This window comes from Euprymna scolopes, chromosome 40 (genome assembly GCF_053919585.1).
Source record: "Euprymna scolopes isolate OS-2025 chromosome 40, ASM5391958v1, whole genome shotgun sequence".
Lineage (NCBI taxonomy): Eukaryota > Metazoa > Mollusca > Cephalopoda > Sepiida > Sepiolidae > Euprymna > Euprymna scolopes.
Window position 1 is genome coordinate 31,144,639 of NC_136521.1, and position 19,992 is coordinate 31,164,630.

Here is a 19,992-nt window from a genome sequence, read left to right on the forward strand (position 1 = left end):
AATTTTCAGATCAGTCCATCTGGGAAACCATGCGAACAAGACACTACACATAATGTAGAAAACTGATAATCTCAGAAAATGTTTCCGATGTCTTTGTTGCCGTATGTCACTCATTTTGTTTAAGCTAGAAAGTTACATTTAAGAAGTACATAAGCTACGTGTTGTGAGATCAAAACTTACCTGAATCATAGACTCTTCCAGTATTATACTATGGTATGATATAACATTCTCAGGAGACAGTGTTGTAATACCATAGAGTTAGCAAGAGTACTAGTAGTACACAGTGCGTACGACTATCCATATTGGTGATAGTAAGCTCCGCTTACCCTTTATCCTATTCTTGTAACCTTTTTGGTTAATATATCTTATACCTAATCTGTTCTGTTTTCCTTCTGTGGTCCCAAGCTTGGGTCCACATTACAACAATAACATTAGTCTCTCTTTTCCAAGTAAATTCTCTCCAAATAAAACCATTTATGAAAACTCTTAACGAACATCGCCTTCATGAAAACCAGCAAAAAGCACGTAAAATATACACATGAAGCATGTATAAACACTAGCTGCATGTATGTATAAAGAACTGCATTTTTTTGTTATTAAAAATGTTATACAGGAAACTTCTGCAATTACTAACAGCAGAGAATTATTGTTGTTGATCAAGGGAAGCGTCTATCAGGCATATTATGTGTGCAGCATGATATATAGGGTTGTGACAACAGAATATTCTTTTCATTCTTTTGACTCAAGTATATATCCGACACAGTAAGACACAGCCAATCAACCGAGAAGCACATCCGTCTATATAAAAACATAAGATATTAACGGATATATAGTCAAAAGTCAAAACAATGAAAAGAATATGCTGTTGTCACAGCCTCAGTGATGTATAGAAGTGAAACTTGGAAAGTAAGGATTAAGGATATGTGTTATATGGCGAGAAATGATATAAGAATGATCCAATGGATACATAATTCAAGTCTTTAAAGAAAACATAAATCTGATAACCTCAGAGAAAGATTAAATCTGGATAGTGTAGGGAAATGTGTGCAGAACAGGAGACTTTCATGGTATGGTCACGTTGAAAAAAAAATGGATAAGAATTCTTCGATTAGTAGATGTAAAACAGTTATGATCGTAATTTCAGTTCACAAGGGAAGGCAAAAAAAAAAAAAAAAAAAAAAAACATGGGAGGAAGTATTAAAAATGGACTTGAGAGAAAGAGAGATAAAGATCTGGTCAATTTCTAAAAAGTGTCTAAATCATGCCACTAAATAAATGAACATTAAACAGAATATGTTCATCATATATAACGATACACTAATAACAATAAGATATGCATCCTGAAACACATTTAATTTCACAGAAAGTTTTCTTAGAAAGTGAAATCTTCCATTTAAAATTTTCATTAACTCCAATTTTTTCTTCTATTTTTATCATATTTTATAAGAAAATTGGATACGTCAACAGAATTTGATCCAAACTGTTTTTTCTTTTAACTAACTTTAACTTAACCCTAACAATTGTTTTAGGTTTTGTTTGGCAAAAGTTATTTTGATCTGGTCCAAATTCTGTTTGGTTATTTGGTTTTGTTTTACAGGTTTATTTTAATGCAGAATCGAGTAATTTTGAAAAAAAAGTTTTATACTTCAAATCTTTATCTTTAAACATTTATTCATGGTGTTTGGTTTGGTTTGGTTTGGTTTGTTTTACAGCATATCAACCCTTTTTGGGTTATTTAATGCTGAATCTGATAATTTTAGAAAATGGTTTCATCCTTTAAGTTCTTTACGTCTTCAAATATTGATTCAGGTTTTATTTGGTTGTTTTGTAGAAAAAAAATTTTTTTTTTTGTTTGTTTTTTGCTTTGCTGAACATAATTGAATTTTGCAAAGGGAAAGAAAAAAAAAACAATGACATTTAAATCAGGAAGCCGATATCTTTAGACAACCTAATTTGGTAGCACCCATGCCAAATTCTGTAGAAGCATAGAAAATTGTAATAAAATATGCTGCTATCATAAAAAAAAAAATTTAATTTTTTTTAACGTACAAAGGAAAAAAAAATCTTAAACAACAAAAAGCAATACTTTGATCTTTGTGCAGTGACAAACATTTGTACGAGTATCATTTTTTGATTTTAACCTGATGTCATGCAACAATAACATGACCTGTAATTACTTTAGCCACAGGTTTTGAATCAACAATTTCCTTCTCTTAGATGGGTTGCCATAGATCTAGCTATCAACCTAAGTTTTGAAATTGAAGTGATCCTAGACAGTCACCCAAGATTAATAACCTCTGTCAACTTAAATCCAACAGATTTTAAGAAATCAGTAATCAATTCCTGTTCCAAATATTTCAGCCATAAGAAGGTCAACAGCTAGATTTAGTTGTTTCTTTGATACGCTCATTATTTGGGATACAAGAACAAGTGAATGAAAGCTTATTCTCAACAGCCATCCTGATAATAATAACCTTGAAAATAAAATCAATATACACATGTATATACACACAGATCACCATCCACAACAAGTGTCATACAAAAAACATATGTACATACATACAAATAAGCACACACATATCACTATCCATAATAGTTATCATATACACACACACATATGGAGAGAACTTGAATACCTAATGAAGAGAACTTGAATGCCTACTAGACACTATACCTAAAGTTTCTTTATGCAAGGGTTTGTCAGGGCAACAAGGCATAAGGATAATTAATTTTACAAGAAAACCCTGACTAAATATTCAAAATAACATAGTATTTACAGCCCAAATAAGATCTCTTCAATACGGTTAACCCACACTCGCTTTTATGAGGAATCGTGTACCTTCTTCAAGTACTGTTACCTCAAGTAACAAGACAAAGCTGGATACTCCACCAGACCAGATAAATTCTTTTCTGGAATTCAGTAAGACCAAGAGACCACAAGAAAGATATACTATAACATATTTAAATGGTCAACTGAGGAGAGGAAAATTATGTTTTCAACTTCTTTATTGAGATGTAAAGGAGAACTTTAATGTTATATTTGAATATCCATGGATCTCATATAGAGGTCACGGGTTAGCCCCTTGGAAGGGGCCCCGTGAGTTCTGAGAACTCCAACTGAAGTAAAATGAAAAACAAAATTAGAAAATAAAATAAACATATCACAATCCTCAACACATCATAATAAATATAATACACATGTATACACACACAAGAAAGATATCTACACGTGCATATGCATCACCATCTACAACATGTGTCATAATATACACACACAGAAGAAAGATGTTTATATATATATACACCCAAGATAGATATCTACGTATATACACATGCATACAAGAAAGATATCTACACACACACACACACACCATAATAAATATACATACATATATACAGACATGGAACGTAAATATACATATATGATCATCCACAATGCAAATAATGAAATTATAATAACGAAACACTATCCAAACTATATGCATTGTGAGTCAATCTGTATTTGAAACACATGTTCATCGTAGCAAACAGCAATCAGTTATGTTTGGTATTCGGTTGACCTCCAAAGGTCAATGATAAACACATGCTGACAAATTTATGTGCAATAAAAACGATTAGAAACATATGATAAACATCTTTATGTTGTCAGACACCATATTTTTTTTTTTTTATGGTAATTAAAGCTTGACAGCTTTTCAATGTCAACATTGTTCAACTTAACCGATTAAATGTAAAACACAATTTGTTATTAAAAATAAGTAAAACAAATGTTTAGTACCATCAAGATAAATATCATCATCATCATCTGTTTTACGTCTTGGCAGACATTATTTGATTATCAAGACTACCGTTTTCATCTTGAGTGTTATTCGCACATTTCGGTCAATGTACCTCCATCCAACATTCTTCAGATGTATCTTGTCAAACTAGGGAATTTTTCTGTCAGATTTGAGAATCTGCACAGAATTTTAAACAGTTTTCAAATGAGTTCAACATAAAGATTCTTGAGTTCGACAAGATACACCTGAAGAAGGTCGAAGGTTACATTGAAACATTGAATAACAATTAAGATAAGAACAATAAACCAAATAATTAAAATGATCGATCTTCAATTGGAATTCTTTTGAGATGAGTAATTTGTGTATTTTATTTTTATTTATTTGCGGACTATTATCCTCATCTTATTTTGTAGTTGTTGTTTAACGATGTTTTGGTCAACTATCCTCTGGCCTAACAACCTGATTAAGGTCAGAGGAACAGTTGGTCGAAACGTTAAACAACAACTATGAAATAAGATGAGGATAATAGTCCACAAATAAATAAAAATAAAATTAATACTCATTTCAAAAAAGTCAGAAACATAATGATGAATGAATTTATTTCCAAACTAACCTATCTCTATATACGGCATAATCGCATTAACATATTTCTTGTTAGATTACTGAAGTTAAGCAACATTGAGCCTGGTCAGATTCAGATGGGTGACCATTTGGAAATACCAGGCGCTGTATGTAGGAGGACATCGTCACTTCCAGCAGCTTCTGCATCCCACTTAGCTTTCAGCTGTCCTACTGCTGGATCAGACTGATTGGAATGAGAGAGTGAGGTTGGCTCTTCCCAGTACATGTCAGCCATCATCTCTAGGATGATCAGATGATCTTCGTCATTCTGACAGATAAAATTCTATTTCTGATCAGGTCTTTATTCCTCTTTCACCGAAATTCATTTTCATCACTTCCTTTCATCTTTTCCTTGGCCTTCTCCTATGAATTGAACTTGTTACTTCAACTATTTGACATCTACTAACCCAAAAACTCTCATCCATTCTCTCAATGTGACCATATCAACAAAGTCTACTGTTCTGTACACATCTCCCTATACTGACCAGATTTAATCTTCCTCTCACATCATCAGAACTAAGCCTGTTTTTAAGATTCACATCACACATCTATCATTGGCCAGTTTTTACTTCCATACCTCATCACATAGCATACACATGCTTGATAGACTCTTCTTAACTATGTAATAATAATGTAGAAAACAACAAATACAGACTGCGGACAAAGAGACGAAACGATAAACCATATAGTAGTGAATGCAGCAAACTTGCCCAAAAGGAATACGAGAACATGCATTTTGAATGCACAGACAAATGGTACAAGCATAAACCAGCAACAGTACTTGAAAACGAGAATCACAAATCCTATGGGACATGGACATACAAACTGATAAACCCATCCAAGCAAGAAGACCGGATATTGTAATAATTAACAAGAAAAATCCTGTCAAACAGTAGACTTTGCTGCTCCAGCTCAACACAGTGTGAATATCAAAGGAAAGTAAAAATGGAGCAAATACACCGAGCTAGCCAGAGAGCTGAAAGGGATATGGATGATGAAGAAAATCAGGTTAATACCTATAATAGGAGGAGCACTTAGAACAATTCTGAAAAGCTTTGAAAAAAGAATGGGAGAAATTGGAATCAGAGGAATAGCTGGAAAGATACAACGAATTACAATAATGAAAACAGCTGAAATATTAAGGAAAACCCTTTAATGTGGAGACTAATAAACATGAGCCACATTAACAGACCAGGCAAACTGCTACGGAGAGCAATGACAAGACCTCCGCTGGACAAGCGCGAAAAGAACTGGGACCTTGGGGAGACTGATTGCCACTCAAATTCCAGTGGAGACCAATGGTCACAGCCAGCAAGAAATCAATGGTAAGAGACTGTTGCAATAAGACACATTCATTTGCAAATTTTATCGAAAGAGGTGAAGAGTACTGGAAACATGGGGAGACTTGTTTCAGGAAATTCCACAGGTTATTTTCAAGGAGTGATCTTTGATGGCGTGTGTGAAAACTCCTTTTGAGCCAATAATAATGTGCTAACAAGAAATAGATGAGTAGCTGTTGCAATGATATAAAATAATTTGCAAAATCTATAAAAAAAAAAAATAGTAATGGAAATCTGAGATTTGTCATCACTGACTCTAGAGAAACACCACTGATTATTATCAGTGAGCAATCATGATTCGTGTGAAAACTTTTAGTGAGGAAATATCTTGAGTGTTGTTAGCGCAGTACCCAGGCACATCAATTTTTATCTTTACCTCATATAGCTTTTTAGCTAGCACAAAGTAAAATTTTTGTGAAATTTTGTTGAAAAGTAGCATTACAAGCGTATGCTGTATTTTCGTGGACATCGGCAATATTACATACCTAATGTACATCAACAAGTCATATCTTTTTTATTTGTTGGTCAATTTTAACTTGAAAATACTATTTGAAAAATTAGCACAGTAACATAAGTGCTTAAGCACCTAAATAAATATTACCAAAGGCAAGATAAGTTACTCTTCTACCTAGTTGGATAAGTTTTTAGTGTATTTATTTAATGTAAAATGTTTGTTTATTTCAAAAATTAGTGTTACACAAGCACAAGAAAACTAAACACATGGTATCTCATGTCTTTGAAATCTCGACAATGACTTAAAAATATACAAAATACTGTTAGAAACCCAACCAATAAATGTCCTCATGACATTTATTGGTTGGGTTTCTAATAATATTTTGTATAATTTTTTACATTTTTAACTCATTGTCAAGACCATTTTTTGAATCTGTAAAACAAAACCGTTTTTTTTTAACTGAGGATATCTAAATATTAATAATTAGGCGGTTCGATAAAGAATTTCATTGTGATGCATTTGTAAATTTTTATCTTGTTTCCACCTTAACATTTTTCTTAAAAAATGACTACCAAAGGTTTTCGCGTATACTGAAAACGAATATCGCATTTAAATTTTCCACAAATAAGTAGCTTTCCAGATATTAAGCAATGTCATTTCTTATGTTATTGCTGGTGGCCATCTTGGTACATGTGTTTGCGCATAGTTTCTCATAGTTGCACACTTCAAGATGGCCACCAGCAATAGCATAAGAAATGACATTGCTTAATATCTGGAAAGCTATTTATTTGCAGAAAATTTAATTGCAATATTCGTTTTCATCATACCATAAAATTATAAAAGTAATCATTTTAAATGTTAAGGTGGAAACAAGGTAAAAAATTACCATTTTATTTCTTTGTTTACATAGTTGAATTTTCAGTAAAACAACAGAGTAGAAATGATGAAAATTACCATCAACTGGTAAATATATAGTTGTTGTTTATCAGGTTTCCTGGTATCCTGGTATTGTGGAAGCTACATTCGAGGATTCATGTAGAGTACGATTTATGGATGCATATCAGAAAATATGGGTATATTTTGGGCCAGATAGAGAGGATTTACAAAATTGAAAATTGGACTGGTCTTAAAATGCATAAGTTCTGGTCGACTATGGGAATTTCCATCTTTTATAGAAATCCAAAATCTATATGAAAAATTTTCTTTGATTTATTTCAGAGATTAATTCATATCTACTCAAATTTTTTTTCTTTGAGGGGAGTAGTAAATACCGGCCATGAATACTCTTTAGGCATTAAATGGCTACACCAAAGATTAAGCTCTCCTTTGGTGAGGAGGCAGAAAAATTCCTGCTCTCAATAAAGCTATATATAAATACCACTATAATAATTATATAATGATTTTGTTCATGAATAGACCCCCACTGTATGATATCATGTGCCAGTTTAAAAAAAATTGAAATTTGTACATCTTAATTTATAATTCATGGCTTATAGTAAAGAGATACATCAGATTTGACTGCATAATCAGAACAAGCACACAATTTTACATAAGAGTGTCAAGTTTCATGAGAATATCTTGAGAAATAAATAAATGGTGGCGAAATTACCGAATTTCTTGAAATGTTGAAGTCCATCATTTAGCCCATGTTTTCTAAAGAAAAATGTCCACAGAAAAGCCTAAATTTTGGCAGTTAAAATTCTCATAACTTTTAAACTACTGATGGTATTTGCCTAATTCAAACGGTTTTAAGCATCTTTTACATAGCTCTTTTCATGCAAGTTGATAAAATAAAAATTATCTAAAAAGAAAAAATCAACTTGTAGTAATGCTATGAAAATATATGAATTAGCATTTGAATGAGAGCAGAAATAATTATGTATAATTTTTATTCGTAAAAAACATTAGAAATTATTAAAAAACATATTTGCTCTTGGAAAACATCATTTTGTATTTGAATTATATTATAGAAATTAAAAAGCCAAATAATGATGTGTGCTTGTGTTTTTTCTTTACAATAAATTAAAGAACAAACAAGCTTTCAATTTTTTGTCTTCATTTATTCACAAGGGATTTTATATCTCCCACAAAAAAAATGATTAAAAAGAAAAAAAGTCAGATTATCAAATAAAATTTCTTTAAAAATCACCTAATTAAAAAAATAATTCATGTAATGTTTTTTTTTTTTATGTTATTAGGTAATGTTAATTTATTTAAACTTAAAAACACATATCCAGTTAAAAAAAATATCCTTTAGATTTGCATGAGACTTGAACTCCTGTAATAACATAAAATCTTAGTAATGTGTACTTTATCTATTTTTTTTTCTCAACCAATAAAATATTTCTATTTGTGTACAGAAAAACTCTAAAAACACCCTAATTTTTTAATAGTAATATCACTAAATTTAGTAATAAGTTGATTGCAAGAAATAAAATATGTATACATTTAAAATGTTTTTATGTTAAATATTATTACATGAGAAGTCATTTTGAGTTAATATTTATATTATTTTAAGCATCTAAACACTAGAAATATACAATTTAAATATGTAAACATTAATTAAAAACTAACATGGGTGTCTTGTAGATGCTTCATGTCGGCCATATTTGTTTGTTTGTTTTTTTAGCAATTTTTACATATTTCAATTGTGTATTTCTTGTGTTTAGATGCTTAAAATAAAATATTAAATCGAAATGTCTCCTCATGTCATAATATTTAACATAAAAACATTTTTTAATGCCTACACAGATTTTTTTCTTGCTATCAACTTAACAGATTTTGTGACATTGTCTTATTTATTGTCTACAGATCTTTTAAATTGGTGAAATTCGGGGTATTGACGTTATAAAAACTACTGCCTTAATAATATGTACTCTACCTATTCCTTTTTGTCAACCAATCACATTTTTTTTTAAATTTATTTCAGTTAGTTTCAAAGGATCAAGGGAACTAACTCCTCCTAGAGCTAATATTTGATTTCATCAAGATTTGGATTTATATCCGAGGGATGTTGTTCCCTTTATGGTGTCCAACTGTATTTTGTTACAGATTGGTCTTCTAGAGATTGTTTCCAAGTATTTATTAAGTTTTTTTTTGTTTTTGTTTTTTTTAGGCAAGTTGCTTCTATCACAACCGATATAATGTGTACTTCTTCCAGAAAACATGTTATTTTTAAATCATTTTTTAGGTCCTTTTTATGTTTCTGTTTTCTTCTGATCAAACTCAGAAAACACTAACCTTTTAATAATAATATCAGATAATAATATGAAAATCAATTTTGAAATATCAATACGGTCAAATCAAAATTTACACAAAATTTTATTTGTATTCAAATTCATTAAAAAAAAAAACACTGAAAGAACACCCATCTCAGAATGGGTAAAATTAATTATTCAAGCAAAACAGTTTTGTACCACTTTTATGTATGCATAAAAAGATAATAATCAAGATACAAATGATACTAAAACTTACGTCTAGAATACCTATTCTAATTTTGATCAAAAAATAATTACATAATTTGGATTCTATAAAATGTCTTTAAATTTAAAGTTTAAGCTTAAGGGATCTTAAAAAGAAATTGAAACTCAAGGACTTTTGCTTAATTTGCGCATAATGACTATAGATCATGTTTAATGCAAATCTGAAATATTTTAAATGGGAGGTTGCAATCATATTATACCCCTAAAAACAAATTAGATGAAAAAAAATTAAATTAAAAAAAAAAGTGAAGATACTTAAAAAAAAAACCCAAAAAAACCCCAACAACTTTAATAACATTCATTAATTGATGTCTTATAAAAATTACACAAAAATTGAATGTATCTGAATATTCACTAAGGGCTTCTCCTTTCCCTTTGTCCTCTTTGCATGAATCTAAAACTAAATATAGCCCACATTACACATTACAGATACATTCCAAAATTAATAACGATTGGTTAATCAGTTTAGCAGTGAATCCTGTACCTAGAAATATGTGAACATATACACATACTTAACTTTAGATATAAACCAAGATATTACATTACACAGCTGAATGTTCTTATGATAATTTAACAGGAGTCGACTTAGGAACAGTTCAATGTCACCCATTGCTGTCATAAATTTACGATAATGACCTGCATTTCATTTTTACAATATTTAATCCTCCAAAAAAGATCAAGAAAATTATTGTGACCAGTTTCGAGTATGATTTGGACACTTCTTTATAATTAGAAATTGAGAGAGAGAGGTGAGAGAGAGAGGTTATATATAGAGAAGATTATATATATATAGAGAGAGATGGCAATAATAGAGAAAAAAGGGGAGTAATAGGAGAAAGGGGGGAGAGTAGAGAGAAAGAAAGGGGGAATAATATATACATAGAGATATGATAGGAGAGAGAGAGACAAAGTGAGAACAGAAAAAAAGGGAAATAAAAGGAAAGAGAGCAAAAGAGAAAATACAATTTTGTTGATACTTCTTATTTTCTTACATGCTTGTAAAATATCAGGCAGAGCTTCAAATTCTGATATTACGTAAGACATGGACTTACATCCAAATCGCTTTATAATTGGTTTAATCATAATCAATTGTGATTTTAAGTCGAGGATGATGACAACCTGTATTACATACCTCATTTTTCCTGATCAATTCCAGTTCCTCTTCTGCAAACGTGAGCGGGGCCGGAGCACGTTGGAATGCTATATGTTGTTTGTAACCATTCAAGCAAACATCTTCCTAGATTGAGAAAAAGATTCCTAAAAATTATTGAGAAATTAACATTTATTAGTAATTAGGCTCCATCTGTTCAATATTGCTTTGCAGTTTAATTCCTGTCATGGTAATATTGATTCTTATTCACTAGAAATCGTTTAAATGGAAGTAATCGATAAGAAAAAGACAAAACTCTTTTCTATCCCTTTGTTGTTTTAATAATAACCATAATGAAATATTTTTGTGTATATTAAAAGTCAAGTCATTTCTTTTTTATCATTATCAGATATTATTGAGATTAAGCTTCTTTTGAAAGGAACTATAAACTTTCTGTAAGATTCACAGCAAAAAATAGTTTCTCTTCCACAACGTAAAAAAAACAAAACTTTTTCTTCCACCGTGTGCCTAACATCAGGTGAAATTTCTATGAACAGAATTTTTTTCCCCAGAACATCCCATTTGTAGAACACACCATAATTGAAACGCTTCTCTACAGACTACAACATTATTGTCTTCTAATCCAATATCAACAAATACTCATCACAAACCGTCTCCCTATAAGTAACCAAACTTTCTTCATCCCATTCATCATTTTCATTCATTACATAGCACTCTTCATAATTAAACTGATGATCTATCCATCATATTAACACTTATCCTCAAATGGCTTTTGACTTTGAAAAATGGCTTTACAGTAGTAAAAAAAAAAAAAAAGTCTTGATAAATATGGCTTCAATTTGGATAGTTTGGGGGGTCATCACAAGTATTGCGTTATATGCTCTATCAGTGTATTCAAAAATAAAAATAAGGAAGTCTTTTTTAAAATATTGTCAAGCAGTACAAACAGAAGACTGTACATTCAAAGATAAAAAAGCCCCCCCCCCCCTTCCCCTCTGGCCAACAAAATAAACTTCATGAAAGAATCTGTAAAAGGAATCCAAAAACAAAATGGTAATTGTTCACGTGAACCCTCGACATTGAATAAGCAATGAACTTCCTGTATACAAAAACAAAAAAATTAAAAAAACAAAAAAAGACTTACAGTAACTGTACCAAACAGTTCATCCTTTATGTACCCCCCTCCAAATTCAGTTTTTAGGGTAGCTCTTGTCGCAGCATACAACATCTTCTCTCGAACCTAAGAGAATACACACAAAAAAAAATTTTTTGAATAAAATTCATAAAAAAACTTTATGATCAGCATTGTCATGTCTATACTCCTATAAAAATTTTTTTTTTTTTTTTTTGTGTATTTATATTCAAATAAAAAACCCTGTTTTCTATTTATTTAAAAAGAAAATACAACTTTGTTATATCTGGGTCACATTCATCTGCTAACGATCTAACTAATTTGCATATTCATTCATCTGCTAACGATCTAACTAATTTGCATATTCTTTTAAATATATATTTTAATTGATTCCCTATTAGTAATTCGGTTTTCTGATGGGGTGATCATCTTTAGTTAACTATTACGTGCACGTTATAGTTATATTAATGCAAATATTCTACACAATTTATACTTATGTAATATTTGCATAAAAAGGTTATAGCAAACAGAAGCCTCTTTCTATATCTATTTCTGTATGCGTATATATGTTTGTTTAAAAGATTTGTCTATGAAACTCCTTTATCAGTTTTGGTATAGAGACATGAAACTTAACATATAGGATATTTGAACCCATGCAAAACTTTATATTTGGATTTTAGCCATGGAAAATTGGTGCAAAAGTGTGAAAATTAGAGAAATAAAATTTGCCAGGTGAAAGTTGAACAATGGCATTACAAATATGCATGCATAACGTAATAGCTATTGGTTCATGTTTTAATTTTTAGCCTTGCAAACATGTCTTCATAACTCAGGTATTAATGCCAAAGGAAAAAGTAAATCGTAAGCTAAACGTTCTGGTTTTAATAAATTCAGATTTTTTTTTAATGAAAATTGAACACACAACACATTGTTTTATTTTGTTTTTTTTCTCTGAATAATTTGTTTATATAAATTTTAAAGGATGTCAAATCACTTGCACGTTTTTTTTTTTTTAATTTTAAAAAGAACCTAAAAACAAACTTACAGTCTCCTCTCAATATGACTTTTTTTAAATTATAAAATAAAATAGCCAATTTGAAACTGTAAACAGACAGCCATGTCTTTTTATTTTTTTAATTTTTGGAGAAGAAATGGTTTTAATGATTTTTAACTGATAAAGAGCGACTACAGAGGGAAGTAATTCGTTTCTCATTAAATAATGTTTGCAATGATGTTTTTTTTTGTGACACTGGACGTACAGACAAGTAAATTAATATTTAGATAATAATAAAAAAAATAATGGTAGACAGATTAACACCTTTAGCTAAATCACTCCCCCAAAATGAGATTCTACTTTTTTTCTTTTAAGATAATTATGTGGTGAAAAAGAAAAAAAAACACAACTATTTTAGAATTTCGAGTAGGAAAGCAGTTTCGCACATAAATTTAACAACAATTATTTCTGGCCTTTTTTTTAACTTTTTAATCTTGTCTAATCGCCCACAAATTGATATAAAATATTGGTAGAACATAACGTTTTCACTCGATTGTTGACATTTATTTGATGTGTTTCTACCAGCGTTTGTTTAATTTTTGATTTTGTGCAATTATCAAGGGTCTTTATGAAGGGCTTATCGACAACCATTTATTTTATTCTAATTCAATAGAGTGAACACTGAGTTATTTTTAAACTAAAAAAAAGCTTTAATTTAAAATAACTTTAAACACAAATAAACTTATCCAGATAGGTAGAAGAGTTTTGACTTTGGTAACATTTATTTGTTGCATATTTGCTTTTCATCTCTTTTTTATTCTGTTAGTTACAGTAACAAATGTCCGCATCTCATTCACGCTCTTCCTTCCTCTCGCATGTTTGTTTGGCGTTTTCATATAAAAGCAAAACTAAATCGAAAGTGAAGACAGCTTCTCAGCCTTTTTTTCTGGGACTTCCAGAAAGAAATTAGCTTTGATCAATGTCGGGGAAACCCCTCCTATCAGACAATTGTTATTAACTTGGACACACTCTTTTTGTGTAGAGCTGGTTTTCCCCAACATCGTGGGGAAATAAATAAATGAAATGGCGGAAAGCTTAACTGGCCTTCAGCCAACATTCATTTCTGCATTCACTTAGCAAGTCAACTTTATCGCTAAATTTGAACGCTTTTCACTTCCTATGGCTTCATAGCGTAGTGGTAAAATGTCACATTTTCTTTCACTTTCTTTTCCACGTTCGGGTTCGTCACAGGTTTGAGCCTCCCTCCATACTAACACTTATTTTTCTTTTACACCTCCAAATACCCGGGCAACGTCAGGTACCCCCACTAGTGTAGCAATAAAAGAAATAAATGAGACTCTGAGAAATCACATTAAATTGGAGAGTGGAATTTATAACTCATTCGGTGGCTCTTAGTTTTATGTTGTAAATGATCAACTTCTAATAAATTTGTGTTTGTTTCAATTTTTTTTTTTTTTTTCAAGAAAAAAATTAAAAGAATCGCTTTGGAATCAGAAATCAGGCTCCAATTTTTCTGATTCCGATACCCTAAAATGTTCCAATTTTTTTGATTCTGATACCCTAAAATGTTCTAATTTTTCCAAATTTTGATTAATCGCCCCAACACACATATAAAATATTATACACAATACTTTTGTTGATAGTAAAACGTCTGGTGTTTTTGAGAGCATTTTTAAAAGAATTTTAAATTAAGGAGGTGGAGTCATCTTCCAAGATATTACATCCTTTTTTATGAAAGGGGATAATGTATGTTCTGTTGCAATGGTACTATATTCGCAGGCATTACATTCTTTTATGGAGAAATGTTCCCAGGTATTACCCCCTCCTTTGGGGAGTAGTGAAGTATTTTGATTGTTCATGATATATTCCTCCCAGGTATTACCTCCTTTTTTGAGGGAGCAGTATATGATTGGTTTTCATTATACCATTCTTCCAGGATTATCTCCACGTTTTTGTGGGGAGAGTAGAATAGTGTACAATCTATTCTGTTGATATGTCATCTTTGTAGGCATTGTCTCCTTTTTTGAGGGTCAGTGTAGTATATGTTTTTTAATCATGCTAGCATTTTCTTGTTAGTCATCCATATAAAAGATAAAACGTGCAAGATGTGATACAATGGGGGAAAAAGGTGACTGGTTATTTTTAATGCATCCAAAAATCAAGCTTCTATCTTTTCACTACCAACACTCTGATCTCCACTTGGCCCCAAAATGAAATGAATGGCTTTTGTTTCTAGGAAGCACCTTGCTTTGATAAGCTCCTGAGATTGACCTTCACTCTTGGCCTGAAATGAAAGACATGCATGGAATCTGTTGCCAAGGTTGCTGGAAAAATGCTTAGATCTTTCTACAGCTCCAGAAGAGATTTTCGATGCAATCACCTGCATAAGAGCCTAATATGTCCTAAGATGAAATACTGTTGCTACTTCCAGGTAGAGCTGTTCAGAGTATCCTCTCCTGCATTTTACAAGGTTCAAAACCGGGTTCAAAATGTAGTAGGCAATATCCTTTTCTCCAAGACTGAGTCCATGTCTGCTCTATGAGTTTTATGCCAAATGCTCAACGTAGCTTCAATCTATGGTCCCCACCTTGCAAGAGATTCATAGGAAACACTCGTCTAGCTACAACCACTGTCAACAATTGCCTGTTCTTTTTATCCGTGTCTAAAAATAAATGCAAATTCCAATAACAAAATTTGTTTCCTAGAACTGCCAACCTTTGGAACTATTCTGCAGGGCTGCTTTCATGCTGACTACAACATAGTCGTTTTTAAATTCAATGTAAACAAATTCTTATTGAGCCGTTCTCTTAAATGATCAAATTTTACCAAATTCTCACCACTACAAATCATTATGGTATTGTTACACTGACTACCTGACTCATTAGGGATAAAATCCTTGAGTAGCCCTTGTGCCTTGATAAGTAGGGACTCATATATATATAAAAAAAAAAAAAGTTGGAGAACAACAAACTTCAAATTTGTAATACGATAACTAATTACTTATAATTATGACAACAGCCATGTTAACATCACTGCTAATTAGTGAACACTTGAGATTATATAATTGTGTCTGATTTGTAGGTTTTCTAGACCAATCCTACATTTTGCCCATTGAAAATGTCTGTTGAAACACTTTAGACTTATATAAGAATTTTATTAAATACAAAATGTATTCATCCGGCATTACTTGAGCAGACTAACTTTCCTATGAAGGAGAAAAAAAAAATGAAATAAATTAAGGGTTGACTTTTTAATTCATTGTAACTACTTCCTTCCCTATTATTGGGCTTTTGAAGGGCTTATCTATTGGCTAGCCTATTTTGAGTTCAGAGGATTGAGCACGGGTGACAATGTCTTTTTCAGGTTTGGTTTGTCTATTAACTGACAGATATTGAAGAGTTATCCTTGATCGAGACCAAGGTCATAGTGCTTTTCTAGTCAACATTTTTTTTTATTGTTAACTACAGTATACAATCAGCAAGATTGACTTTAAACAAATACATTTATGAGTAAAGTCACACTAAAAGAATAAAAGAGAAAAATGGCTGGTTGTAATGGTAATTGGAAGAAAAATCCAAAGTGATTTTGAAGTTTCTAAACCGTCTGAGAATGAGAAACATTTCTATGCAAAAATCAAATATTTTGTGTTGATAAAGCCAAGAGAAAACATTTTTCACAAAGTGATGACAAAAATGAAACTAGGATAAGAGTGTAATTTCTTAGAAATTGTTTAAATTGTTTAAATTTGGAAAAAAAAAAAAATGGTAAACTGCTTTTCGAAATCAAATATCTTTTTTATCAAAAGTTACTAAATTTTTTTTCGACTTTTATCAAATAAAAAGTTAAAGCAATACCATCAGTTTTTGAAGATACGTTATCCAAAAAAATTTAAGATACATATAAAAAAAAAAATTAACTGACTAAAAAAAAATACTTATAAAGCATTTTGCCTATTTTTTAAATTTAAATTCTTACAAGATGCTTAAAAAACTATATTGTTTAATTTTGGAGTTAATTTATTTTATTGGATTTTTTTTTTAAAAAAGCAATAGCATGTTCATTGTTAAAAAAATTGCCCGTTTTTGCTGATCAATAAAATAAACCAAAAAAATTGAAATAAATGTGCAAAAAAAAATAAATAAATAAAATAAGCAAATTCACTTGATATTTTTTTAACATGTACGAAATAATGTATTTATTGTTTTTAAGCAGCAGTTGATTGATGGTTCTCTTTCCTTTTTAGTTCATTTTAAAAAAATTTCATTTAATTTTCAATTACTTATGGCACATTTTGTCATTAAATTTATTGAATAAAACTGTTCAAAATTATGAAAAAAATTGTTTAAATGTTGCATTTGAATGTGAATTGTCAGAGACAGTTTATTATCTGACAATCTATTATATACATGACAAATGTCTGAAAAATACACAACACATTTTTTTTTTTTTTAATCAGTGTAAACTAGGATGTATATCTAAAATAAAAAAAAAAAGATTGATTACTTGGAAGGAGGGGCAAGTGACCGTTTATATCATTTAATGTTATCAAGATGTACACAGATCTTTTAATGTTATGTAGTGTTTTCTAGCCAATAGCTAAAGGGAAGTAACTGTTTTTTTTTTTCACAGAGTTTATTTCTCTTGTACCTATGAGTTGTGTGTGTATGTCCAGAGAGGAATAGGTTGAAAGGAGGGGGGATAGATAGAAATTATGTTGCACTTTTGCCCCAGGCAATGCTGAGTACCTCGCTAGTCTCTATATATTTCTATATTTGTATGTACTGGATTCATTCCTAAACTAATTAATGATTTTTTGAAATAAAGCTGCAAAGCACAAGGGTGGATAAGGTGGGCTATATTTTGTTTAAGTTGTATGCAAAAAGGACAAACAGAAGGTGGAAACCATTTGTAAAAATTCAAATACCTCTAGTTTTGTGTAATCTAAACAATACTGGGTATAAATTAATAAATGTTCCTTAAATTTCAGTTTCTTTGTAATATTTTAAAACATTTTTAAGGAGCATAATACGGGCACAATTACATTCAATTTGACACCAATTAAGCAAGATTCTCTGAATTTCAATTTCTTTTTAAAACCCCTTAAGCTTCAGCTGCTGTTGGGAATTGCATCTAGCGATAAAATATTTGCTTCAAACAAACTAGGACTGATTTTAGTAAGTTTGCAAGGCCAAACAGATGTCCGGGCAACCACCAAAAGGGAGACCCGTGCAAGTCATACAAAAGTTTCTATCACTGAATAAGAATTTTAGGGAAGGGTGCTTATGGCTGAGCATAAAGATGTAATTACATTGTAGTTTAGAAAGGGCTTGGTGTCTAATAGAATAGAAGAGAGGTTATTCTTAACAATGAAAAAATACTGTCCTAAGGGCTATCAAAAACAAATGGATAAGCCATCGTAAGCTTGCTATCTCCATAATCTATGTAGTGCTACCTGTATGGGATCATGTGAGGTCATTGTATTTTAATTAATTCTGTTAACTTTTATCTAATTATGTTTATGAATCAATCAAGGGCTTGCATGTATCGATTTTAATTAAAACTTGCTCAACTATATCTTTTTTATTTTGTATTTGATAAATATATTACCAGGTATTTAACCAGTAAGATTTTTTAATATATTTAAAAAAAAAAAAAGAAGAAGAAAGGTAGACACTAATTTATGCTGTTTATGATTGGTAGGGATTATGGGGATGTGAATGCAGGTTATATTTAGGCTCAAATTTGCTGACCAGCAATAATTACCAATTCCTATACTGATAATTGCATAAGCATGAAACACTAATCTGTAGGTATAAAAATTTAAAATATTTTAGTTATAAAGCCCCTTCATGAAATTAAAGCTGAAACCTATTAAGGTCCTCATCTTGGTTGTTATAGTCACAACATTTCGGCCATTTTACCCTCCGGCCTTCATCAGGTGTTTTGTATCCAACTGGGGAACTGTTTGTTCGGAGTCTCGAACCCCACCCTTTATTATTATTATGAGGATACCGTGTTCGAACTCCAGCAAGGTTCTGGGACATAGTTGCTGATTCTCTGTTTTGAATGTTACTTTTCACTGCCTTCGTTCATGATTGAACTCAGCACCTTTGGGTAACTGTAAACTTTGATACAACATCTAGGACCACTCGGCCATATGTCACTAGGAATGAAGGCAGTGAAAAGTAACATTCAAAACAGAGAATCAGCAACTATGTCCCAGAGCCTAGCTGGAGTCCGAACACGGTACCCCCGTAATAATAATAATAAAGGGTTGGGTTTGAGACTCCTAACAAACGGTTCCCCAATTCGATACAAAACACCTGATGAAGGCCGGAGGGCAAAACGGCCAAAACGTTGTGACTATAACAACCAAGATGAGGAAGTCAGTCTGACAATCTCAATCAATGAAAACATCTCATCTCAAAAATACAGACAATTACTACCTATTAAGGTAATTAAAAAAAAAAAAAAGTCAACTTTAGAAAAAAAAAAACGTATCATTCCGACTATCAACTGTGAATGAACATCAAAATAGCATTCATAGGTAATTAATTTCCTTACATTCATGTGTTAGTTGATGGTGGCCTGGAGGAAAGATTCTAACCTACGAAGTCAAGCATGGCTTTGTGAAGAGTTTGAATCTCTTGACCAGCAGTAATTATCACTTACTATACTGATGATTGGATAAGCATAAAATACTAGTGTCTGTAGGTATACAAATTATCAATATTTATTTTAAAATATTAATTACACACACACACGCGCGCGGTATTCCAAATTAATGAACAGATCATTATGAATTTTGGAACATATTCTAAAGAAAAAAAATGGGGTGAGTAACATGGGCACAGAAGATTTTTTTATATATATAAATGTTAACATTTGCGCAAATAAAATTTATTTTTAAATTGTATTTTATGAACCGAATTTATAAATAATATTCTTTGCAATCCGGTAAGTAACATGGGTACATTATTATTTTTTTTTTTTTTTTTGTTAATTTTACTATTTTGGGGATGTACCCACCCGAACTTGCACATGCCTTCCCCTAAAAA

The 19,992-nt window shown here is 31.0% G+C and overlaps 1 protein-coding gene across 2 annotated transcripts in view; it reads right to left on the reverse strand.

Annotated features, from left to right (window-relative positions):
• Positions 1-19,992, reverse strand: part of LOC145265467 (twinfilin-1-like) — a 131,990-nt gene that overhangs the window by 21,633 nt on the left and 90,365 nt on the right. For both annotated transcript variants that reach the window (XM_080121331.1, XM_080121332.1), the window contains exons 5-6: positions 11,932-12,027; positions 10,809-10,913 (exon numbers count right to left, since the gene is read on the reverse strand). In XM_080121331.1, the coding sequence (XP_079977457.1) occupies positions 10,809-10,913; positions 11,932-12,027 (201 nt within the window). The remainder of the gene's footprint in view (positions 1-10,808; positions 10,914-11,931; positions 12,028-19,992) is intronic.